Here is a 21,430-nt window from a genome sequence, read left to right as displayed (position 1 = left end):
GCGCCGCTGGCTCGGGATGTAGGGACGGATGGCGCAACGGATACAACCTGCATTTATGTGTTGTGGCAGAACTGCGCGGTCAAAAGTCAAGACAATGTGCTTGGTGGGAATCTCCTTGTCGTCTCTGCGGATAGTGATGCGTCTCACGGCAGTGACGCCCTGATCCTTCAAGCCGGCAAGGAGATCCGCATCCGTTTCGTTCAGGAGATCCGTCTCGGATATCACACCCTGCGAGCTGTTGAGTCTCCGATGGGGTGTGACCCTGATGTCTAGATCAGCCAGTCTAGTCTGAGCTAGAAGCTTCGTGGACTGCTGCTTGTCATTTATTTCGATGAGGAGTTCACCAGACCTTTGTTTTTTGCATTTATTTGATTTTCCTATTATGGCTTCCAGATATTTTGCGATCAAGAAGACTGACTGCGATACAAGAGGTTGGGTTGGATTGAGCGATTCCATCACAAGAAATCGAGAAAAATTATCCGGTTCAGGAAATTTTAAAGATGGCAATTAGGGAAAAGATACTTCGGTGCGGCCCCTTTTCAGGGACCGATCACGTTTGGGGGGGGGGGGGGGTTGTAAATACCATAGGGCATAGTATAAAAGCAGGGAGACTGGGGTACTTTCTTCTTTGATCTTACCCTGGTAGTCAAAGAGGTCCCGGAGCTCCCTGCCTGGTAGACAGGCAGGGAGCCCATCGGCCGGAGCTTGACCAAGGCTCGGCTCCGACGGCCACCGTTTACGGCTTCTACCCTTCACCTTTAAACACCTCGCCACGGTTGGACACGTCTTTTGTATGGGAGGTCGGGGTCCGCGGTGTCGCTGTTCACCGTCACCATGAATGATCAAGGTGCCCCGTGCGAAGGCGAAGTATGAATTATTCCTGAAATGCGGGGCGTTACACGGTTCGCCACATTCCGTATTTTTTATATTTTTCCTATTTTTTTTACTGTTTGGAAATTGCTTTTTACCGATTATCTCATTTACGCTAATATAACGATTACACGTGGAACTTATGCAAAATCTGCATTATTATGGAAAGGCAGGGCGTTATACGGTTTGCCATTTGCCATATTTTTTATATTTTTGTTATTTATTATTTTTCGAAAATACCGTTCGACCAATGATCTCCATTTACGCTATCATAACGGTTACAGGTGAGACATTCCCTAATTCTGCATTATCGTGCAAATGCACCCGTTACGCGGTTCACCATTTTACATAATTTTTTAATATTTTTCCTATTTTTTTATTTTTTCAAACTTTCCGCCGGCCAACTATCTTCATTTACGCTATTATAACGATTATAGGTGGAACTATCGCGAAATGTGCATTATTGTGGAAATGCAGGACGTTACACGTTTCGCCATTTTCAGTCTTCTTTTATACTTTTCTTTTTAGTTTTTTTTTGAAATTTAGTGCGGCCACTTATCTCCATTTATTTATTTATTTATTTATTTATTTATTTATTTATTTATTTATTTATTTATTTAGTTAGTTATTTGTTTGTTTGTTTGTTTTTTTGTTTGTTTAAAATACCTTAATAGCTTAAAAGACATTACATAAGGAAGGATACGTACAGGAGGTTACTACAGCATCAGTAAAACAGCATGTCAGAGAGTAATACTAGCAATAAAAGTGGCCAATAGCACAAGCAACATAAGTAATAACACAGAAAGTAATAAACACAAGCAGTACGCCATAACAGAAAACATATTTTAAGAAATAGCCATACACATTCTCTACGCATATGTTACAGATTAAATGTCAGAGGTGGTTGCATATTATTGTTGACTTCTAAGTAAGCTAGTAATGAAGGTTGAAAAAGGGAGGGTTCTGTAATAGCGACGACGTTTGAGGGTAGGGCGTTCCACTCGTTTATGGATAACAGAAGAGGTGAATTGACGCTATTACAGCGATTACAGGTGGAACTTCCGCGATATCTGCATTCTTGTAGAAATGCATTGCGTTACACGGTCCTGGGTGTGGGCGTACTCGTCAAAGAATGATACGCACTAAAAATGCGTCATACACCCTTTGTAAAAAGGCGGTCAACACTAAACACTCAGCGAAGGCAACACTGTCGGTTAACGCGACGCAGTCATGATAAAGAAAGCGTCGCTCATGAGCTCCGTTGCGGTTACGGGTTTCAGCACATCGCTCCACCATTGTGGAGCCTCATCAAGAGATTTGGTTATTATGTTCTATACGCTGCTTGTGCTCTTGTGGCAGTATAAGGTACGATGCCCACGAACTGCTGCGTACCTCTTTGCAAGCGGTACGTATACGGGCAGTGATGTGGGCGAAAGATACGTACGACGGGCATCTCTAGTGTCTCTCATTTTATTTTGCTTGAGAGCTTCGTTTCACGTGCCGGTCGCGACTCCCAGCGTTCTTAGCACACAAAATTTAGGAACCGGACTTCTTTTGGTGCAGGCGAATTCGAGCCTGCATTCATGCTTCGCTCTGGCCGCGCTGATGGACGTTTCGACATCTTTGAACCTTAAGACGGCCTCGCCCTCCTTTCGTTTCTTTTATTTTCCTTTTTAGAGAAGAACTGTTTTGTAGAACAGTTTCACGGGCGGATTGTGACTGCCGAAGTTTTAACGCGAATATTCAGGTAGGAGAGCAATTGTTTCAGCTTAGCCAAAAATTCGAGCGTGCAGGTGTGTTTCGCTCTGCTTCTTTTGATATTTCTACGGCAGTATATGGGAAATACGAACTAGCACTTTATTTTTTGTCTTTACATTATGCGCCTTCCGTTCCTTCGTAGTGGTAACGGCGCATACCTGCAGCGACTACGCCGTACTCCAGCTGAATTAGAATCACCTGTTTTTCTATAAATCTCGATTTATGTACTAACCCTTTGACGCAATGCGCCAGCCGTAGTGCTTAGTGATACAGGTGAAAGATACATCAAATGTTTAGAATTTGGTCAACTTATTTGCATGTGTCATTTCACGAGTTTTGAACTACAAACAGACGAAGCAAAGATGGATGGCAGCAATCAACAGAGATGAAGGACAATATTTCGATAGTTTCAACACACGCATAGTGAGCCCCCAGAGAAGAATGGTCTCCTCACAGTCCGTTCATAGCGGCCGGCCGCCGCTACCACGGGGCAAAGGCGCATCGAATGCGCACAATCAGACCTCTACGTCTCAATGAGTAGGCAGCGGTAAGGATATTGGTTGTTGGTAACAAATCCGACATTGGCTTGCTGCTGTTCGTCATCCCAGACGGCAGTATTCCACACTAAAAGTGTAAGATCTCGCAGGATCTGTCAGTCGGCGACCTCGTCGAATAAAAGTCCCGAATATGCTGCTCGTCAAACAAAGGAAGAGCGGCTAGGCATTTTCACATCTTGTTACGGGGGAAACAACTTTAGGAGAAGCGCATGCCATTGCGCCGCTGCGGACGGTAGCTGCTCTGCGTTCGCTGCATTCTCGCTTCCTTCATGATGGCGAGGCACAGTGTTGCCAGAGTGGCTTACTGCTCTGCCGCCAGCGCTCGGGCCATTCTGCAAAGGTTCTACTGCCGGAATTCACACTTTCAATCATTATAATAGGTAAAATAAGATAATTGGTGGAACAAAAATTTTAAAAGCAATAGGTGTGAAATATCGACGAAATCAGAAACACAAAATGAACTACACAACCATGCGTCTTATACACTGCCCTCGCAAAACGAGAACAAAATTAAAAAATCCTCCAAAAGCACGACAGAAACACGAGTTAAAAAATGCCAAAAAGCAAACGCCGTGGAACGCCCTGCATTTGTAAAAAAAGCATGAGTGGAGGAGATGATCCACCTAATTGTTGTATTTGCGTAAATGGAGGTAATTTTCGAAGTTATTTCTGAAAAACCCGGCATATACAAAAAACATATTTGGTGAGGTTAAGACACTTAATAGCAGCAATAATGTTCATTTAAATGAGTGGCGCGAAGAAACAATTAAAAACAAAAGAAACAGTTACAAATATCTAACGCATTCGGCTACTTCTAGCCAAATCTGTTTTAAACAACTCACGATGAAGTCTAGCGGCGTGAGACTGCTTCTGCATTGGCAGAAGGCTTTCTAAGTTCTCCACATTTCTCACTAGATGAGCCACGCCAAGATACTTTGAAAACCCGTCGTGCAACTGAAAACAAATTCAGTTTATTTCGTCCGGCTTACCTGCACTGCTTCCGGTGTGTGTAGTATCACGAAAGGGGTCATTCCGAGATACATCTTGTATGTCTTTCCCTCGTACATTTTCGCAGCACGGTTTATAACAAGCTGAACCACTGTAAAACACACAACCAATCTTTTGTAGCCAGACATTTGATATGATCGTTAGAAGAATACTTGAGCATACGACCACCACCCATCAAGTAATAGTACATATCCAAAATGGGTTTTATAATAAATTGCAAAATACAGCAACCACTGTGCGCTGCTTTGTATACAATGATATCTGCGCTCGTCGTGTTGGGTATTTGAATTTACTGGTTATACAGTTAAAACCCGACCTAACTAATTCACCGGGAACCGCGAATTATTTCGTTAAATCGAGAAATTTGTAAAATCGAGACTGTCATTTCACAAGCACTTGGTTCCAGGAATTCGATGTATAAAGAGTGGCGCATCTCAGCAGCTACTACGACACCGTAACTGCCGCGGCCGCAGCGCTCGCCTGCCCATAATTTAGCAATTGCCAAGTTCGCGCTGAAAATAAGCAAGCCGGGGCTTCCCCTGAAGTTGTCGAACTCAGCTGACGCGCGAAACAAAGCGCTTTTTGTAGTACCGATTCCCCGCTAATGGGAACGTTCTCGGCTCTAATATCCTATAATTCTCGTGCGGGGAGGTCTCGAGGGTTTTTTCTCCGGTGCATTTCCAGACGAAGTAGCATGGATGGTGGCGTTCTTTCCCTTCGATATTGTGGAAAATATGCTGGCGGGATGCCGCGATCTGCCACCACGGGACTGCTGAGGTTATTTCGTAGAGCTCCGTAAAAAAATGAGTCTTGTTTTGTTTTATCTTGTTTTCTGGTATGGCGCAATACTCTTCGTGGCGTTCTGTGGAAACACAATAGAAATCTCAACTTTTTTTAAATGTGACTCTGAAAATGCCTCGTTAAATCGGGAATGGCGCTGAATCTACTTCGCTAGTCCGAGTTCATAAAAACAATGAGCCAAATAAACACCTGCGGAGGAATCCCAACTTGTTCGTTAGATCGCGAAATTCGTAACATCGGGTTTCCTTAGATCGAGGTTTGACTGCATCAAACCAAAGCCGGTGTCACTGTATAATTCACGTAGCTAGTGGGAATTATTCACATACCTAAACAATGTCTAAAATTTTCTTTTTTGTTGCGAGAATACCAGTGCTAACATTTGCAAGTTCTACATTTCTAGCCGAAATTAACGAGCATATTACACGGTATTAGAAAAAAAAAACAATTTTCACTTTCTCGACTACGTTCTCTTACCCAGTATTCCTTGTACCAGTACGCAACACACACAACACAACAGCTTAGGCCCTAACTGCGTGCTCAGAAAAAGGCATTTCAATTGTCCAGTAATATTGGTGGTTACATTTTACTGTAACAAATATTTAGACAAGCCTCCGAAAGTTTTCCAAGTGCGCGATGACGGAGACAGATTACTTTGCCAGTTTGATTGCCAGAGGTTCAATAGTCTCACGAGCACATTTTCAGGTACCAAAGCAAATGCCCGTGCCGCGTACGTGCTCTCTATTGTTCCTCTGCACTGCTCTATTTTTCATTCCTTTCATTTCTCTCTCACATCCTTTCATTCTCTGCGAAGCTCTAGTTGCCACATTGCAGAACCGACCGATGATCGGTGTAAGGTTCGAGAGCAGAGGTAATCGTACTGCAGCGCCTCCGACGGCGCGCGCTCCGAAAACGAGCTCAGCGGCGTCCGGCCTGCAGTCCTGAGTGGCGTATTACACGCGCGTCCGCTCCCCTCTTGTGTGGGCGGTGTGGCTGCGTGGATGCAAAGGTCACGAGGAAGCGATCACAACTGCGCCCGCCTGGTGACAAAGCCAAGCTTTCACCACCCTGGGTGGCGTACTGGCTGCCGTGTATTATATCTGTCACTGAGCTCGACTAGCGCGCAATGCATGCAGTGCCGTTTTCTGTTTTTAAAGCAAAGCTTTTTACCTCTACCCTCCAAGGGTTCTTTCGCGACCGTCGGTGTCACCAGAAAACTCCAGCGAACAAATAAAAGAATTTACTGCACCGCCAGGAATCGAACCTGGAACTAACAGAGTAAGAAAGCAAGAGCCCGTTATCTTAGCGATTGAGCTACGAGCCCACGCGGAAACGGGGAGGAAAAGTGGTTCACTCATCGAGCACATCTACGGGTTTAAACCCTGCATTCAAGCTGAATGCCACGCGATAGGGATTAAAGGTAGCTCACACCAACCCATGGCATCTCACTTCTAGTACGCCAACGTGCTAAAGCCTGTGGCTTCCAATGTTCACGTAAAAACTGTCAGGTCCTTGTCGTCCGCTCTCACGCCAAACGACACCTCAAGGAACACATTCAAATACTCCTTGATGGCCAGGCCATCACTCCAATCACCAGTATCAAGATCCTGGGCCTACATCTTCAGGCCAACACCAAGAGTGACGTATCCTTGCAGCGCCTCAAACACAGTATCAATAAAATCATACACATGATCAGGCGAGTTGCCACCAAAAAGCGAGGCCTCAAGAAATCCGATACCTTTCGATTAATTCAAGCTGTTCTGCTCTCAAGAATCACATACGTCAACCCCGTCTTCTTCTCGGAAAGGAGGACATAAAGATGCTTTATATAATTATTAGAAAGGCGGTTAAGCAAGCCATTGGTCTTCCCATGAGTGCGTCCACAGAGAGGCTGCTTGGCACGGGGCTCTGCAACACGGTGGAAGAGCGGTTAGAGGGCCATCTTTCTATCCAGAAGCACCGAATGAGCAGAACTGCGGCGGGTCGCAGGATCCTTCTCCCGATTAGCTGGGCAGCACAGAATGCCAATCCGCTTGATATACTCCTGGACTTCTGGCGACAAGAAATAGAGGTGCTCCCTATGCTTTGAAATATAAACCCCTCACACCACGAGGGTCGGCGACAAGCACGCGCTCAGCGCTGAACACCAGCCTCGGTAGCATCATGCAGTTATCTAAACAGACGCCTCCCAACATTGAGGGCAGCAGTACGCCATCATTGTGGCTACCTCCAGAACCAACTTCTTGCGTGTGCCTCACTAGAGACCGAAGTAATGACGGCAGCAGAAAAGGCAGCCATCGCCTTGGCTCTCACTCTAACAGGGGTTCGTAAGGTAGTCACCGATTCCTAACGAGCCTATCAGAATAACCAGTCAGGTTTGGTGTCCCGACCTGCACTGCGCGTGCTAAACACCACTAACGAAATGGTTCCATTCAGCTAATCTGGACACCAGCTCACGCTTCCATGGAGGGCAACGAATACGCCCACAAGCCTGCACTTTCACCCCAGTGCTATGGAGCTGCACGGGGACAGTCACCCGCTTGTCTCGTTCAGGCACATAACTCAGCATTATCGCCTTCTGAGACAGACCCTGTTTTCGCCTTACCCTGTCCTTTCCATAGAACATCAAACTAGCCTACGGCTCATACAATCCGGCTCCTTCCCACACCCTACGCGTCTTCACCTAATGCACCCGAATCGCTACGACGCTGAATGTAAATTTTGCTCAGAAGTAGAAATGCTCTGCCACATAATCGGGGTGTGCGACTTTAGCCCTGAGCACCCTCCTCTCTTTCCGTCAACTACCGCACAAGAGGAATGTGAGATGCTGCGGTCCAGTCCCTTTCTGCCTACCCAGTTTCAGCTGGTGGGCAGAGCACAGGCGGCGCGGACAGAATATGCGCTACAGTGAAGAAGGAATCAGTCCCCTGGGCGGCACTCTGCGCCGTTCAGAAATCTGAATAGAAGTATTTCCTCATGCTCTCCCTCCTTCTCTTTCTCCTCCGCCGACTCTGCAGCCGATCTCATCGCCTCCGTCCGCGACGACAGAGACGGAGAAGTGAGGTCGTCTAACCGGGTTTGAGATTTAATTTTATAAAAAAAGTGTTTCCACTAATTTGCTACACCAATACAACTCAATCTACGACCGTTAATGCATCGTGCATTTATTTAACGTTACCAAGAATATCTCTTTGAAGTAATAGAGGGTGTGGTTAAGTGCATTCCACTTCTGTCTGGCTTCACTATTTGTAGAGCGACGTGAGTGAATTTAAGTGACGTCACATGGGTATTCATTGTATGTGTCGTTTACAGCTTTGCTTTCCAGCCACATTCACAGTGTGGATTGGCGCTAATTTCTTTTCTTTGCCTTTTTCCCTTCCCCAACCTAGGTATTAATGTTGCGCCCTTCGAGAGGAAGGAGGTCTTTTGCTATCGAACTTGCTGCAGGTCGCCGGTGCAGTTACGCGGCGCCGGCTAGACCCCGGCAAGCACTTTCCATGCGCCACTGAGGGCTATTTCAGTTGTCTTTTGTATATACGCTGTATATAGGTATATTCCTGTACATAAAGTGCACATAGTTAGACATCGGAGTTTGCCTCGTCCCTCACGGCGGCACGAGACACGGCGGCGCGTTCCTGGAGGAGGCGTCCTAAAATTTACTATGCGGGTTTTCTCGCATAACTATTTTAAAGCGCAGCTATATTAGGCTGCCTCCCAAGCATTTTTCACTCTCCTCACATCAAAATTCCGGTGGTGTATGTGTCTTCGAAGCGCGAGGCGTTCCATAGAGCCCTCTGTAACTCGTCAGAGCGATATTAGGCTAGAGTTCTGTATATTTTGAAGCACAAGCCCTGAATGCCCTGCTCACCAAAAAATGCAGCGCATCTGCTTACTTCGCTGCAAGTGTCGTCTAAAGACGTTAGCCTTCTGCCAACCCTCTCGTGTAATTGCTTCTTCTCTCTCCCCCGTTCACCTCTCACGCTGCTCCCCTACAACCTCGGGCCTCCCATAAGAACCGCAATTTAGGTTGGCTTAATTCAATTCAATCTTCCCGCGTTTGCACTGCGGGCGCGCCATCTACTGAAACCTTTCTTTGGTGTTACTTCGGCCGGGAGCCACGAGCCCAAAAGTTGAACACCCGGTATTTTTGTATTTTGGGGTTAAAATATCATTTTTTGCGCGTTTTTTTTCTTTTGGTATCATGGAAATTACGCCCGCGTCTATGTATAATTAAAAAAAACTGCGGGTGTCAGTTATGCATTGATGTTTTGCTTCAAATACACCTAATCAGGGCCGGATTAAGGGGGGGGGGTACGGGGGCTGCAGCCCTGGTCCCCCAGCTGTCAGCGGCCCCGCTCGATCATATGAAAAAAGAATACTGTAACGGTGAAAGTGACACTGGGGTTTGTAGCAATGAAGAAAAACACTTTATTTAGAGGGCGAACTTGTGCCCGCAAGTCCGCTGTCACCGCTAGCTACAGCGTCCACCGAAACTGCTCCTTCGTCTTTCTCTTCGCCTTTTTTCTCAGCTGCTGGCTTCAACGTCCTCACTTCGAATACTGGGTGTGGGCTGCTGGGTCTGTCTGGCAATGATGATAATAATGCCGTAGCAATATCTTGAGTGTGCTCGCTGCCCGCATTGAAAGTTGAAGGTAGGAGCTTCAACCTCACCTTCACACCGAAGCTGACTAACTCGTGACAGGTGGGGAGGAGTGGGGGCCCCGCACGTTACGGTTGACAGCTTTCGAGTCCATTTCGATTTGATTTAGTTATTCCTACTCCTCTTCCTTGTTTTCCCTATGTTTATGAGAAGACGCCTTGTACCAAAAGTCGTGGGTACACAGCTGGACCGGGCCTAAGAAGCCACATAAAACGGCCCCCAGCTCGGCTCCGGTCTTTTTCGGCACAGGTCGTTTCGGTAGTCTTCGGTACACGGACATCGAAGTACGCGGACGTTTCGGCGCGCGCAAGTTTCGGTTTAAGAAAGGGTGAGGCATGCGAATAATGAAATAATGTCTGAAGAACATTGTAAATTGTTTAAGCCTCAGGGACGTTATATGTAATTATTGACAACTTCCGCACTGCCCTGCGGGCTCATACAGTTTCTGCCACAAATTTCAATGTATAGCGCATGACAGGCAAGTTCATTGCGATGACGACCCGTTCAATAAAGCTAGTGGATTAGTTGAGTCGCATAAGCGTGATTGATATCGACCCGATATTTCTCGCTGAATGGTCAGCGTATATATGATTATTTAAATGTTCAAGAGTTGTGTAGGCCACTCGCGGGGTCGTTCGGCTTCAGCCCGAGCTTCTGTGCTGTAGCCTCTGCAGGCTGTCTGAGCAACAAGGTTTGCGGAAGCTACATGTCCGTGAGACTCCATTCGTAGCGTAATTCTCTAGGTGCCGCTACGTGTGAACGCAGAGGCCGCCGGACCAGCCCGACCCTAGCGGCTCCCTTCGAGCTGGGGAATCAGTAGGCCTAGGCGGTGTGAAGAGCTCAGGCGTGGACGCAAAACAAAGCAACAACAATGCCTGTTTCCTTTCGGGATTGCGAAAGCTGTGTCCACCTAAAAACGCATCCTGCGTTTTTCGATGCCGCCTTGAAAACGGACCTCCGCCGCGACTCGGGGACGGTTTGTCTCCGTGGGCGCTTTTCGCTATGGAATGAGCCAGCGGACGGCGCGGACCAAAGGGTGGCCCGCAGATCTGGGCCCGCAGATCAGGAGAGGAACCCCCGAAGGAGCGCGGGAAAACAGTGGACGCGGCAGACGTGTTGAGGACTCGAAAACGAGAGGTCCACCCACACTCGCCTCCGCCGTAGACCCCTAATCTAGACGAGAAGCTTTAGCGTGTTTCCACTGCCAGTTACGACCGAACAACGACCCGACCGATCGACAACGCCCTACTGACTGCTGGAACTGTTGTGCGGCACCGACGGCAGCAGCAGCGCGGGGGTGAGCAGAGACATTCTATCCCTATTAAACTGTTGTGTGATGCCATCTCTCGTGCTCACCTGTTGCTTTCCAACCCAAAGGGGACCCGTTAATGCGTAACGGCTTCCCGACTAGCAACACCATCACAGCTGCGCAACAGGAGTTCATCGCCGCGGAAAGTTCGACAGCCATGCGCATGAAGCGGACCGCTCCCCAGCCCGAAAAGCGACACTTTTCTGCTTATCGTCTTTGTGCTCATCATGCTGCGATAGGAAGGTTGCGTTGCGCGACATGTCTAAGCCCCCCCCCCCCCACCCCTTCCCCAACCTCCTTTAAAGGCGGCGCGTGTTCTAACCGCCGCGTGCTTTTTCGTCTGCGTGGGTACCCTACAGGATTTTGGCCAGTAAGCCGTGGCGACTAACTGTTTGGCAGATGTCTGTGAGTGACAGCTGCCTGCGCGGACTTTGAGCCCTCCCATATATGCAGCTGGAGAACTTTACAATAAAACTAAAACCTTACAGGCTTAATAAAATATGCTTGTTGTAAGAAACTCTTCTGTACCATGTCGTCTGCAGGCCGACACGGCGTTTCGATGAATTGTGAATCTGTGCTGGACCGGCAATCAAACTATACTAACTTTTACGCCTGATAAAATCCGTTATACGTAAAATACGCCTTATAAAATCCTGATAAAATCCAAGAAATGAGTTCTCAGAAAGGGCAAAATTATGTACAATTTATCACTGACCAGAGAGCATACCATGGGCTTCGAAAATTTTTGCATATTAAAGCGGAATAATTATCATCATCATAATCATCATCATCATTAGGGCCCCAAGGATGCAGTAGCCCCGGGCCCCAAAATTTCCTAATCCGGCACTGCACCTAATGGTTCCTTTTTGCTTGACAGTATTGACCAGGAAGAAGTAATATCATATTTAGAAATTTAGAAATGTTTTGCCTACACAAATGTCTCGTTCGAAAATTTAGGTATCATTCAGAAAAAACCAAAACGCCGTGTTCTTTATACAGCCAGACTTGGCACGTAGCCAATAGGGACCGGAACCTGGAGTTTGCCGCGCGACACTAGCGCCATTTTTTTGCCGTAGTGGCGGTAAACGGAAGTTATGGACGAAAAAAAAAGAACGTGCCGCAGGTGTGGGCGCGATGCCCAAAGCAGCGGCACGTTGTTATTTTTTTTTTTGAGCGCGAGCACAGTCTTTTCTTGCCGCTAGTTTTTCCCCAGGCAGTAGGACCCGAACGTTAATTACCTAATTTAGGTTAATTAGTTAATTATTGATTAGTCAGATTGGCTTAAAAGTCAAAGTGGTGTCAATAGGGGTTGTGAGGTATCAAATTAAAGGTCTCGATTAGGGGTATCCCGTGGAAGAAATTAAAAATTGCTTCCTGGTAACAGTCATGAGATAGTCACGTGAGTCATAGATTGGCTTAAAAGTCAATGTGATGCCACTAGGGCTTGTGAGGTATCAAATTAAAGATCTCGATGAGGGGAATCATGGGGGACACTTTAAAAATCGCTTCCTGGTCATGACAAAGCGAGGCACTATGTTTCGGAATCAGGGCGGCTTGCATGGGGAGTAGCAACATCACGCCATAACTCCTAATAGCTGGAACCACACAAATCAAAATGAAGAGCAAATATCGGCAAAGGAATGCGCAAACCGTTCTTACATTCCACAGGAACACCGACACGTACCGCTTTTACAATTCAGCCCAATCGAATTGAAACCCGTAACAGCGAATTTTGAGACACCTTTACAATTAAACTGCCTTCTGTACCTCCCGCTCTGTTCTGGAGCAATGCATTCGTGCTCTCTGCCTCCGCTATCATCACAAAGCAATGGTATCAGAGTTGATGACATGCGTAGGTTCGCCACTGTTGTAACGCCTGATACGATGCGGTTTCTTTACTTCCACATTGACAATCCCCTTTCCGTGGCATGGGTAACTACGGCTAAATAAAAATACATCTCTGCGGTATTCCAGTCTGTATCAGAGGAACTGCGTGCTAGCCAAATCTCCTGGTTTCGCTGAATAATCAACGAAACGATTTTGCAGCGAAGCTGTATACAGCTACCCCAGTGCGTTCATTACGGTGAAGCCGCTTTACTCTGATAGCGACCTCCGATATCGCCGGTATCGCCGTTATCGGCCGATTGCGCAACTCGTAAAAGAGATGTCGGTGGTGGCGAGTGCTATAACATCTCTGATAGAGGCGTTGGCGGTGTCGAGAGTAGCAGAGTCATCACCAACGCCTCTTTCAGAAATCTTATAGCACTCGCCGCCACCGAACCTCTTTCACGAGTTACGCAATCGGCTGATAACGGCGATACCGGCGATATCGGAGGTCGCACTTTTAACTCGATATGAGACGGACACGTGTCGTTCGCTCACAGGAACAAAAATGAGAATCGAATTAGCATCGGCGCGCACAGAAGCGCGAATGGTCGCGAAAAGAACAGAGTCACTGCCACAAAACGTGCAGCAGCCACCGCTACCGTCTCAAGTTACATCTTGTAGAGTAGCTGCGAATACTTCCCGGGTGAAGAGTAACTTGCCAGCTTGGAACAAATATGGGAGCCAATAATTCTTGTTCAGCTTGAAGGGCTTTCGCAGAGGCATTTCTGCTGGTGCGTTTCGCGTCGAAGCACACGCCCACCAACGTTTGCCAATTTCACCGTGTAGGGGGGGGGGGGGGGGCGGAGCGAAGAGAGGGGCATAGACTCGTAGCTAGGTGTTATACCCTCTGGTGTGATGACATGCCCACTGTGTTGGTGGGAAATTTAAATTCTGGCATCTCACAGCCCAATGCAATATGGGTGCTGTCCCGTGTGCTCGAGAGGTTTGGGTTGGTGTGTTACAGAGACAGTAAGAGACCTACGCCGCAGGAACAAACGGACAGCCTAATATTTTTCCGCTAAATCGAGCTCGAGTCCTTCCAAGTTTCGGCCATCTGAGCTGGGTTGAGGCCACCCCCCCCCCCCCCCCCCCAACCTGAACCCTGTGTCTCAACAATAAAGCGTTTTTTTCTCTCTCTCTAAGTTGCATTAATCTAATTGGCTAGGCAGTGTGTTCAATCGCAAATTACGAGCAAACGTGTTTCGTTTCGTTCACTACACGAAATGGGCGCAAACTAGCTGGTCTCCCTTCTGCACAGAGTGGAAAGTCCCTGAATGTTTTATGCTCTTGCAATAATGGCTTGTAGAAGCTACCGCCTCGCATTCTCTTTTTTCCCAGAACCTTCTTCTCGCAATCGCATCTTTATTTCACCATTGCGAGCAGCTGCACTACCGGTAAGCACTGCTTAGATAACTCTTGCGCAGTAAGGCATCTCTTGTACCCACGCGGTCAGTTGTACAAATACGACATGCCTCGTTTCAGTCTGGAAAGGCAAGCGCAGTATGCTCGACGGGGTTAATTCAGTGCAGCAGCCATGCTTCGCGCTCGTTAAGAAAATTTGTGATTCAAATTATGGGTGTTTTACGCACCGAATATACACCCGAGCAACGATGCGCACCGTTGTGGAGGGCTCCGGAATTATTTGACCACCTGGGTACCTTAGCGGCACCGAAATCTCGACACATGAGCGTTTTCGCGTTTCACTGCCATCTGAAAAGTGGCCACCACGGCCGGGATCGAAACCGCGTCCTCGGAATCACCAGCACAACGCCTTAGCCACTGTGCCACCAGGGTGGTTGATTATTATCGATTGACGTTTACGCTAATTTCACACTCCGAATCTCTTAAGTTCGGTAGGGAACAATGGCTATGTAACCAAGCGGAAGTCTATTCCCGCTACTCAAGGCATTCCGCTGTCCGAACAAGCTAAAAGTGCCATGCATATTCCACTTGAAATTCGGGAAAACATATTCACAAGGCCCCTCCCCCGACACATGCACCCCGTCTACAACTCAGCGCGCCGCCAAGCCCGTACACGCGCCTTGAACCGGGAACTGGCAAAATGGCTGGAAGCGGTGTACTGTGATGCGGCGGAATACCGCCATCACAACGCCTAAGCTCTGGTGGTAACGCGCAACTCCGCTTGCACCCCCCTCAGCACGCTTACCGTCTTAACTACCTCCCCGCGACTGCGAAGGAAGCGGCCATTGCGCTGGCCCTCACATAACATCCAACCCCGCCCAAAGTAGTCACGGACTCCAAGCTTGCTCTGCTGCATTTTGTACGGGGACCATCTCTTCTGAAGCCCTCCGCATCATCCAGAGTAACCCGCCTCAAAAGATGCTGGAGTTGGTGTGGGCCCCGGCTCACACTGGCCTGCCGGGAAACGAACTTGCCCATGCCATTGCCCGCGATCTCACACTCCGGGCTGGTGTGAGCATCGTCCCCCGACATGGCGCGCACTCCTCCAAAGAACGCCTCATCCCGTTCAACGACATCGTGGAGCACTACCGACTCTCTCGTCGGTCGTACTTTATCCCCCGCCCATTCCCCCCTCACGCCTCACCAAACCCGCTATTGGCGACTATTGCAGACAGACTCCTTCCCATGCAGAGCTCGTCTGCACCGCATCCACCCCTCATCATTCCCGTCTCCCAACTGTCCCCAAATGTGGCCAACGTGCCACTCTGGAACATTCCATGTGGGCTTGCCCTTACGACCCCTTCCCTCAAATCTCCAGCAGCGAGCTATGGAGAGAGGCGTTGGGTAGCTCCAGCCAGGAGATTCAGGAGGCCCTGGTACGCAGAGCTACCGAAGTCGCGGCTAGACTCCGCCCAGCCGCCACCAACCCTCAGTAACCATGGCTCAAATAAAAGTTTTCTCTCTCTCTCTAGTACTATTTCTTTTTCTGCAATGTACCAGATGCACCGAAATTAACCTCCCGTTCAGCTGTCAAGCTCTACCATATTGAGCCAGATAGCGGAAGTGCCTTTCTCCTCAAATGCAAGCTTTTTTTAAACCCAAAACTGTTTCCTCAAAGAACATTCTTGGTTTCTTTTCGTTCAACTTTTGTATGACACCCAGGAACGTGCTTGTCTAAGACGAAATTTTCTTTATAACTAACGTTACAGATCGCTTGAAATGAAAACGCCATACAAATGACAAACTCCCCGGACGCTATTTGGCGCAGAAATTTTCAAGAAAGTATGAAAGACTTTTGTGGCATGCACAAAGAAGCCGTTCCCCACCGACAGAAGTGATGGAGTTGAGCGTCTCAGTGATTTCACCATCCCTACGGTTCCAAGTTAGAGTACAAATTAATACATTCATACGTGATGCAACTTAGGGCATCACTCCTACATATATTTTAAAGTTATGCGTGACGCCGATTGCGCAGGCCACAACGGGATGAACTTACCCGTCGTGGCATCACGGCTCCACAAGTCCTTTGCATGTTTCCAGTATAGCGACAGCAGTAACCAAGGGGGCAGCCAATCTGTACCGGGTCCCGGTATAGACCGGAGAAGCACCCAACGGCGTAACCATCGGCCGCTGAACACCGCTATGGCAAAGAGGACGATGAATACACTGGCACAAGGCACCGACGCCTGTAGCGTGGCATCGGGCCTCAAATAACCCAAGAGGTGCCCACTGGAGGACATTATTCCCGCTCTAGATGACTACCGGTTACGAGACGCGGGAGAGCAATGCGGTCGCGGTAATAGCGCGTGCAGCTTTTAACTCGTTCGGTTTCGACAAGCACGCTTTTGCCACGCGCTGAATGTCACCTGAATACTGATGATCTGGTCAACTCTGCTTAGTGCGGCTATTATTTTTTGTCTTCCGAGCAGTGTTGGCTAAAAACAGCGTCGATCTAAACGAGTGCGGCTGTACGTGCAGGAAAAAAAGAACTAGACTTTCCAGCAGCAGACCTGTGTTGAAAGCTTGGTTAATCCGCTCATGTTTCCTCTTATATCTGCAATAAACATGCCTTCAGAATAAGTTGAGGCACATCGCTAGTATAGATACTGAAACGGTTCTTCGCTGCTGCCTCACAGATACCGGAGGTATAGGAGAAACAAACCAACTAATTTTTATGCCGCACCTACGAATTTTTGTTAGAAAGCTCTGTAGCTTTCCTCTGTGGCTATTTAGCTGCAGTTATGGAAAATTTCGAATCGCCTTGTACAAACGCAATGTATTGGGCTAATTTGTTATTTTTTTAATGCCCCTTGCCAGTTGGCCTCGACGAAGTACCGAGAACGTTATAACGGTAGAATGCCGATTTGTTGTCGTCAATTAGGGTACGCTCTCCCGGTGCTTGTGCGACAACGAGCTTTCTACGTGAATATGAAACGACGCAGTAGGTTGTTGAACACCTAAGGATGTCTAACTGACACAGTAACTACGGCTGGGTGGCCTAGTCACGGCTATTAATGCATAGTATTTTAACGCCGGTTGCACAAATTGAGTTATTTACAGTCAGTTATTGCTATGAAGGGTCAAAACCATGGCGATTTTTTTCGTTTTTAAGTTTGTTTTGTTTCTTTCGCTAGTTATGTAAATTTGCACCATTACAGCAATTAAGGGCCTTTACTTCGCCAATTATAGGCTTTTCCCCAGATCCAAGGCGTAGTGCAAGGTTGATCCGTTTTCGCGATTTTTTTTTTCGTGTTTTCGTTGTTCTTTCCTAGGCTTTTTCTTTTAGCCTTAGTTTTTCCGAACAGCGCGCGTATAACATGCTAATTTTTTATTTCATGACGTCATTATGGCAAATCATTCTCTTTTCTTGTATTTCTTGGTTTCTCAAAAGTCTGTTTGACCATTTATATACATTTATGCTACAATAACGATTAAATGCATTACTTTCGCCTATTGCGCATTTTCGTGGAAATTCAGGGTTCGCCCATTCTCACCATTTTTTCGTTCGTATGTCAAACGTCCTTTTCTGGGATTTTTTTTTAGTTTAGTCGGCGTTGTGAGGAGATGTTTAAGATACACATTTTTGTTATTTCGCCAGTGTATTTTATAAAATGTCTTTTTTATATTTTTCGCCTTTACGGTTCTCACAATTCCGTTCGAGCAGCTATATTCATTTAATCTATTACGGTGAATAAATGTGTTACTTCCTCTAATTACGCATTTTTGCGAAAATTCAGGTGTTGCAGGGTTTGCCCATTTTCGTCACTTTTTTTTAATTCGTATGTCGAACGTCCTTTACAGGGCATTCTAGTTTAGCCCTCCGTTTTTCGAGTAGATGTTTAAGATGCGCATTTTTTTTCTCGTCACTTCATTTCTGAGAACTTTTTCTAATTTTGTATTTTTGTTTTCTCAAAATTCCTTTCTACCAGTGGTATTCATTTACCTTATTCTAAGTATTAAATGTGTTTCTTCCCCCAATTTCGTGTTTTTGTGGAAATGCAGGGCGTTACACCATTGTCCAATTTTCCATACGTTTTCATTCGTGCTTACAATGTCCTTTTGGGAGTATTTTAGTTCAGTCATCATTTTTTCCGAGATGTATTTGCGATGCATATTTTTATTTCCACAGTCTATTTTGTAATTTTTTTATGTTTCTATTTCTTTTTTTTCAGAATTACGTTCAACGAATCACCCCAGTTTACGCCGTTATAAGGATTAAATGCGTTAATTCCGCCAAATATTCATTTTTATGCAAATGCGAGCCGCTACGTGGTCCCGGCTCTCCATGTACTCGGGAAAGAATGGTACGCATTAACAGGTACGCCCTTGTATCATTATGAAACACTGACAAATTGCGTCTCAGCCGGCGGGTTCAAAAATATAGACAAATATAGACGTGCTCATCCAACAACAAAGAAGCGTTCCACCGGATTCTTATCTGATCGCGTGTACAGCGTACATGCAGTGTTGGATGTAACGAACACATGAGGGTAGGGGACGGGCGGCATCGCGGACAGACCTACTAGCGTTCATAGAAAGTACTATAAGTCCAGCCTGCAGGAATCCTTTTTACCCATGCTTTCATACGGTTAGCGATCATCCACACTGTTTTATTTGAACCTGACGCTGCATCCGCTTTTTGAGTTCGCTTCATCTTCTTGGCGTGCAACGTAAGAACATACCAGTTTTCACTGCCTTGATGGTGGTATTGGTATAAAAAATGCTTTTCGATTCGCAGTGCCTACTGTGCGTAAGATTTCATTTCGGACGTGGGCTTTTATTTCCCGTTTTATTGTTTACAGGCATCTGGCGTTCACTTATTGCTTAAAGAAACAGTATCCTACATTCCAGAAAATGTTTCGGACTGGCATACTTTCGCGGCACGAAGTTCTATTTACCTGGATTTTAGCATGTACTAGTACAACCATGTATTCATAAAAAGCGATAGATACGTCGCAAGATAGCGTGCTTTTTAAATAACCACAAAGATAAAATATTAAGGGTAAATGAGGCATAAAGCTGCCACTTTCCTTTTTTTACGCATACTTCTTGCTAAACCCCGCTCCAAGCGCTTATTTGCCCCAACATTGGCGCGAAACCCACATATCAGGAGTGAGAAAGAAGAAAACCAAAAGATAAACTGCGGTATTTTTAATTACGTCAGTATCTGAAACTTAGAATATCGGTGCCCAAATTTTTATGCCTTGTAATAGTAGGTCCCGGCACCCCTTCCCTACTCTAATACCCTCGGCCACATGTGGGCACCGAAATAAATAAACAAACAAAGACATAAATAAATAAAAGAGCAACCAGAGAAGTTTACTTTCCTTCTGACCTGGTGCGAAATGGCGCGTGAAGTGTAATGCCAATAATAATGTAACCTCGCAAACTTTTAACGCCAATTGTTCATTCTGCTCGGAAGGGTTAGTATACAACATAAAAATACTTTTCGTGTAATTAAAAATGCGAAAAGATTGAATCATATATACCCACACAGTTCATCTGGGCCGGAGGAATGGTGCGCCCATTGCCTTACCCGCGGTGAATTCTGCAAAAAATAATCACAGAGTGTTTGTTTCACCACGCATTATTTCTCCACGCATTACGACATAGAAGCCCCGAGGGGACTTACGTATGCTTTATACACCGAAAATGAACCATAAAATACGCATACGCAATGGGAACCACTTCAATGCGCGATCAGTCGTCCTACTTTTGATCCTTTCAAAATCCTCGTTCCCTGCCCCCCGCCCCCCCTGAAAAAAATAAAACTTAGAATTTGTGGGGCAGTACCCACTCCACCTAGGCGATGGCGGGTTCTCACCGGAGTCTCTACCTTGCCACCTCATTCTCCAGGGGTGGTCATCGCGGCCACTGGGGTAGGAAGCTGGTTGATAGGAATTTTGCGTGTGTAAAAGCTTTCCCTACTAAGCTAACAGGATGTTATCATGAGGTTTTGACCGACGGGCATGTCACGCCTCTGGTCTAGCTCAATGCTCCCGTGTATCCTTCTATAAAACGAAAGCGGAGCTATTGCTATAATAATGCCGGGCATTTGCGTTCGAACACTAAATTTTCTATCAAGGGTGCCTTGCGTTGACGTACTTGCTAATAATGCCTCTTGTTTTGTTACCAGTGCGTGCAGGTCAAGTAAAACATCTTAAATGGAGGTTATAACTTTCGGGCAAATTGCAAGTAAAGCGGTGTTTCATGATCAGCGAAACGCCCAAATTTACACTCGCGGGTCGCACGTTCCAATCGTTTAGTCGATGCATGCGCCGTGCCAGCAAAGAGTGGCAAGGAACGATAACAACAGCCAATTGTTCTTGCATGACAAGGGCGTACAAATTTACATCACTGGCGAAACGAAAACAAGGACAACCTAAAAAGAAGAAAATAGCCTAACGTGTTTCGCTACCCACACCCTTATTTGGCTGTACAGAACTCACACTCTGGACCAATGTCATAACAATGCTGTGCATTAGTAGACAATTCTCCGAATTTCGGCAGATTTTTTTTGTTGTTTTTCTATATAAATTGCAGGTTCTAGCTGAAATTACACCGTACGCTTTGCTGCGAGGAATACGAGAAATTCATTAACATAACGGCGCAAAAACATTCGTGCCGTCATTCGGCGCACTGTTTACAGAGTGTGTTTCTCATTGTTGAGTATAATCGAAATTTACTTAAAGTGCAAAGGTGCTGATTACTCAAAACGTTCTACCCGCGTCAATATCTGTTTTAGAACATGGCTGCAACCACGTATTATACATACAATTCGCTGCCAGCAGCGGGGACATTTTCTGAATGCCGTTTTTCGCTGACATCACGTAGTGCGTCGACTTGAGCCTCGCGTTAAGGTAAATAATGTCCCATACTCATTTACACCCATGAACACATACAGAAATGCAACTTACTTGGAATAGTAACTAAAATCGTGGTCTGTATACATACGTAAACCGCAATCCCCTAGTATAAGTCATAATTGTGGGAATTTTTTGCTGAGAAGACTGCAAAAATTACTGATGTATGTTTTTAGCAACGAAGGGGCTGGCAGTGAGGGCCAAAAAATTCTTATAAACATAAAAAAGGTGAATCTTCAAAAAATATTTGACAAATATATAGTTCAGCTTTATCAGAAGCACGCTGAAATTTTGTTTG

The 21,430-nt window shown here is 46.4% G+C and overlaps 1 protein-coding gene across 1 annotated transcript in view; it reads right to left on the bottom strand.

Moving 5' to 3' along the window:
- Nucleotides 1-16,542, bottom strand: part of LOC144138616 (cytochrome P450 4V2-like) — a 106,762-nt gene extending 90,220 nt beyond the window's left edge. The window contains exons 1-2 of the mRNA XM_077670998.1: nucleotides 16,266-16,542; nucleotides 4,175-4,284 (exon numbers count right to left, since the gene is read on the bottom strand). Of these exons, the coding sequence (XP_077527124.1) occupies nucleotides 4,175-4,284; nucleotides 16,266-16,509 (354 nt within the window). The 5' untranslated portion in view covers nucleotides 16,510-16,542. The remainder of the gene's footprint in view (nucleotides 1-4,174; nucleotides 4,285-16,265) is intronic.
- Nucleotides 16,543-21,430: the final 4,888 nt, after the last annotated feature.

This window comes from Haemaphysalis longicornis, unplaced genomic scaffold (genome assembly GCF_048455015.1).
Source record: "Haemaphysalis longicornis isolate Haplotype H1 unplaced genomic scaffold, Haemaphysalis longicornis Haplotype H1 scaffold_1, whole genome shotgun sequence".
In the NCBI taxonomy this organism is placed as follows: domain Eukaryota; kingdom Metazoa; phylum Arthropoda; class Arachnida; order Ixodida; family Ixodidae; genus Haemaphysalis; species Haemaphysalis longicornis.
This window is presented reverse-complemented; position numbering and strand designations above follow the sequence as displayed.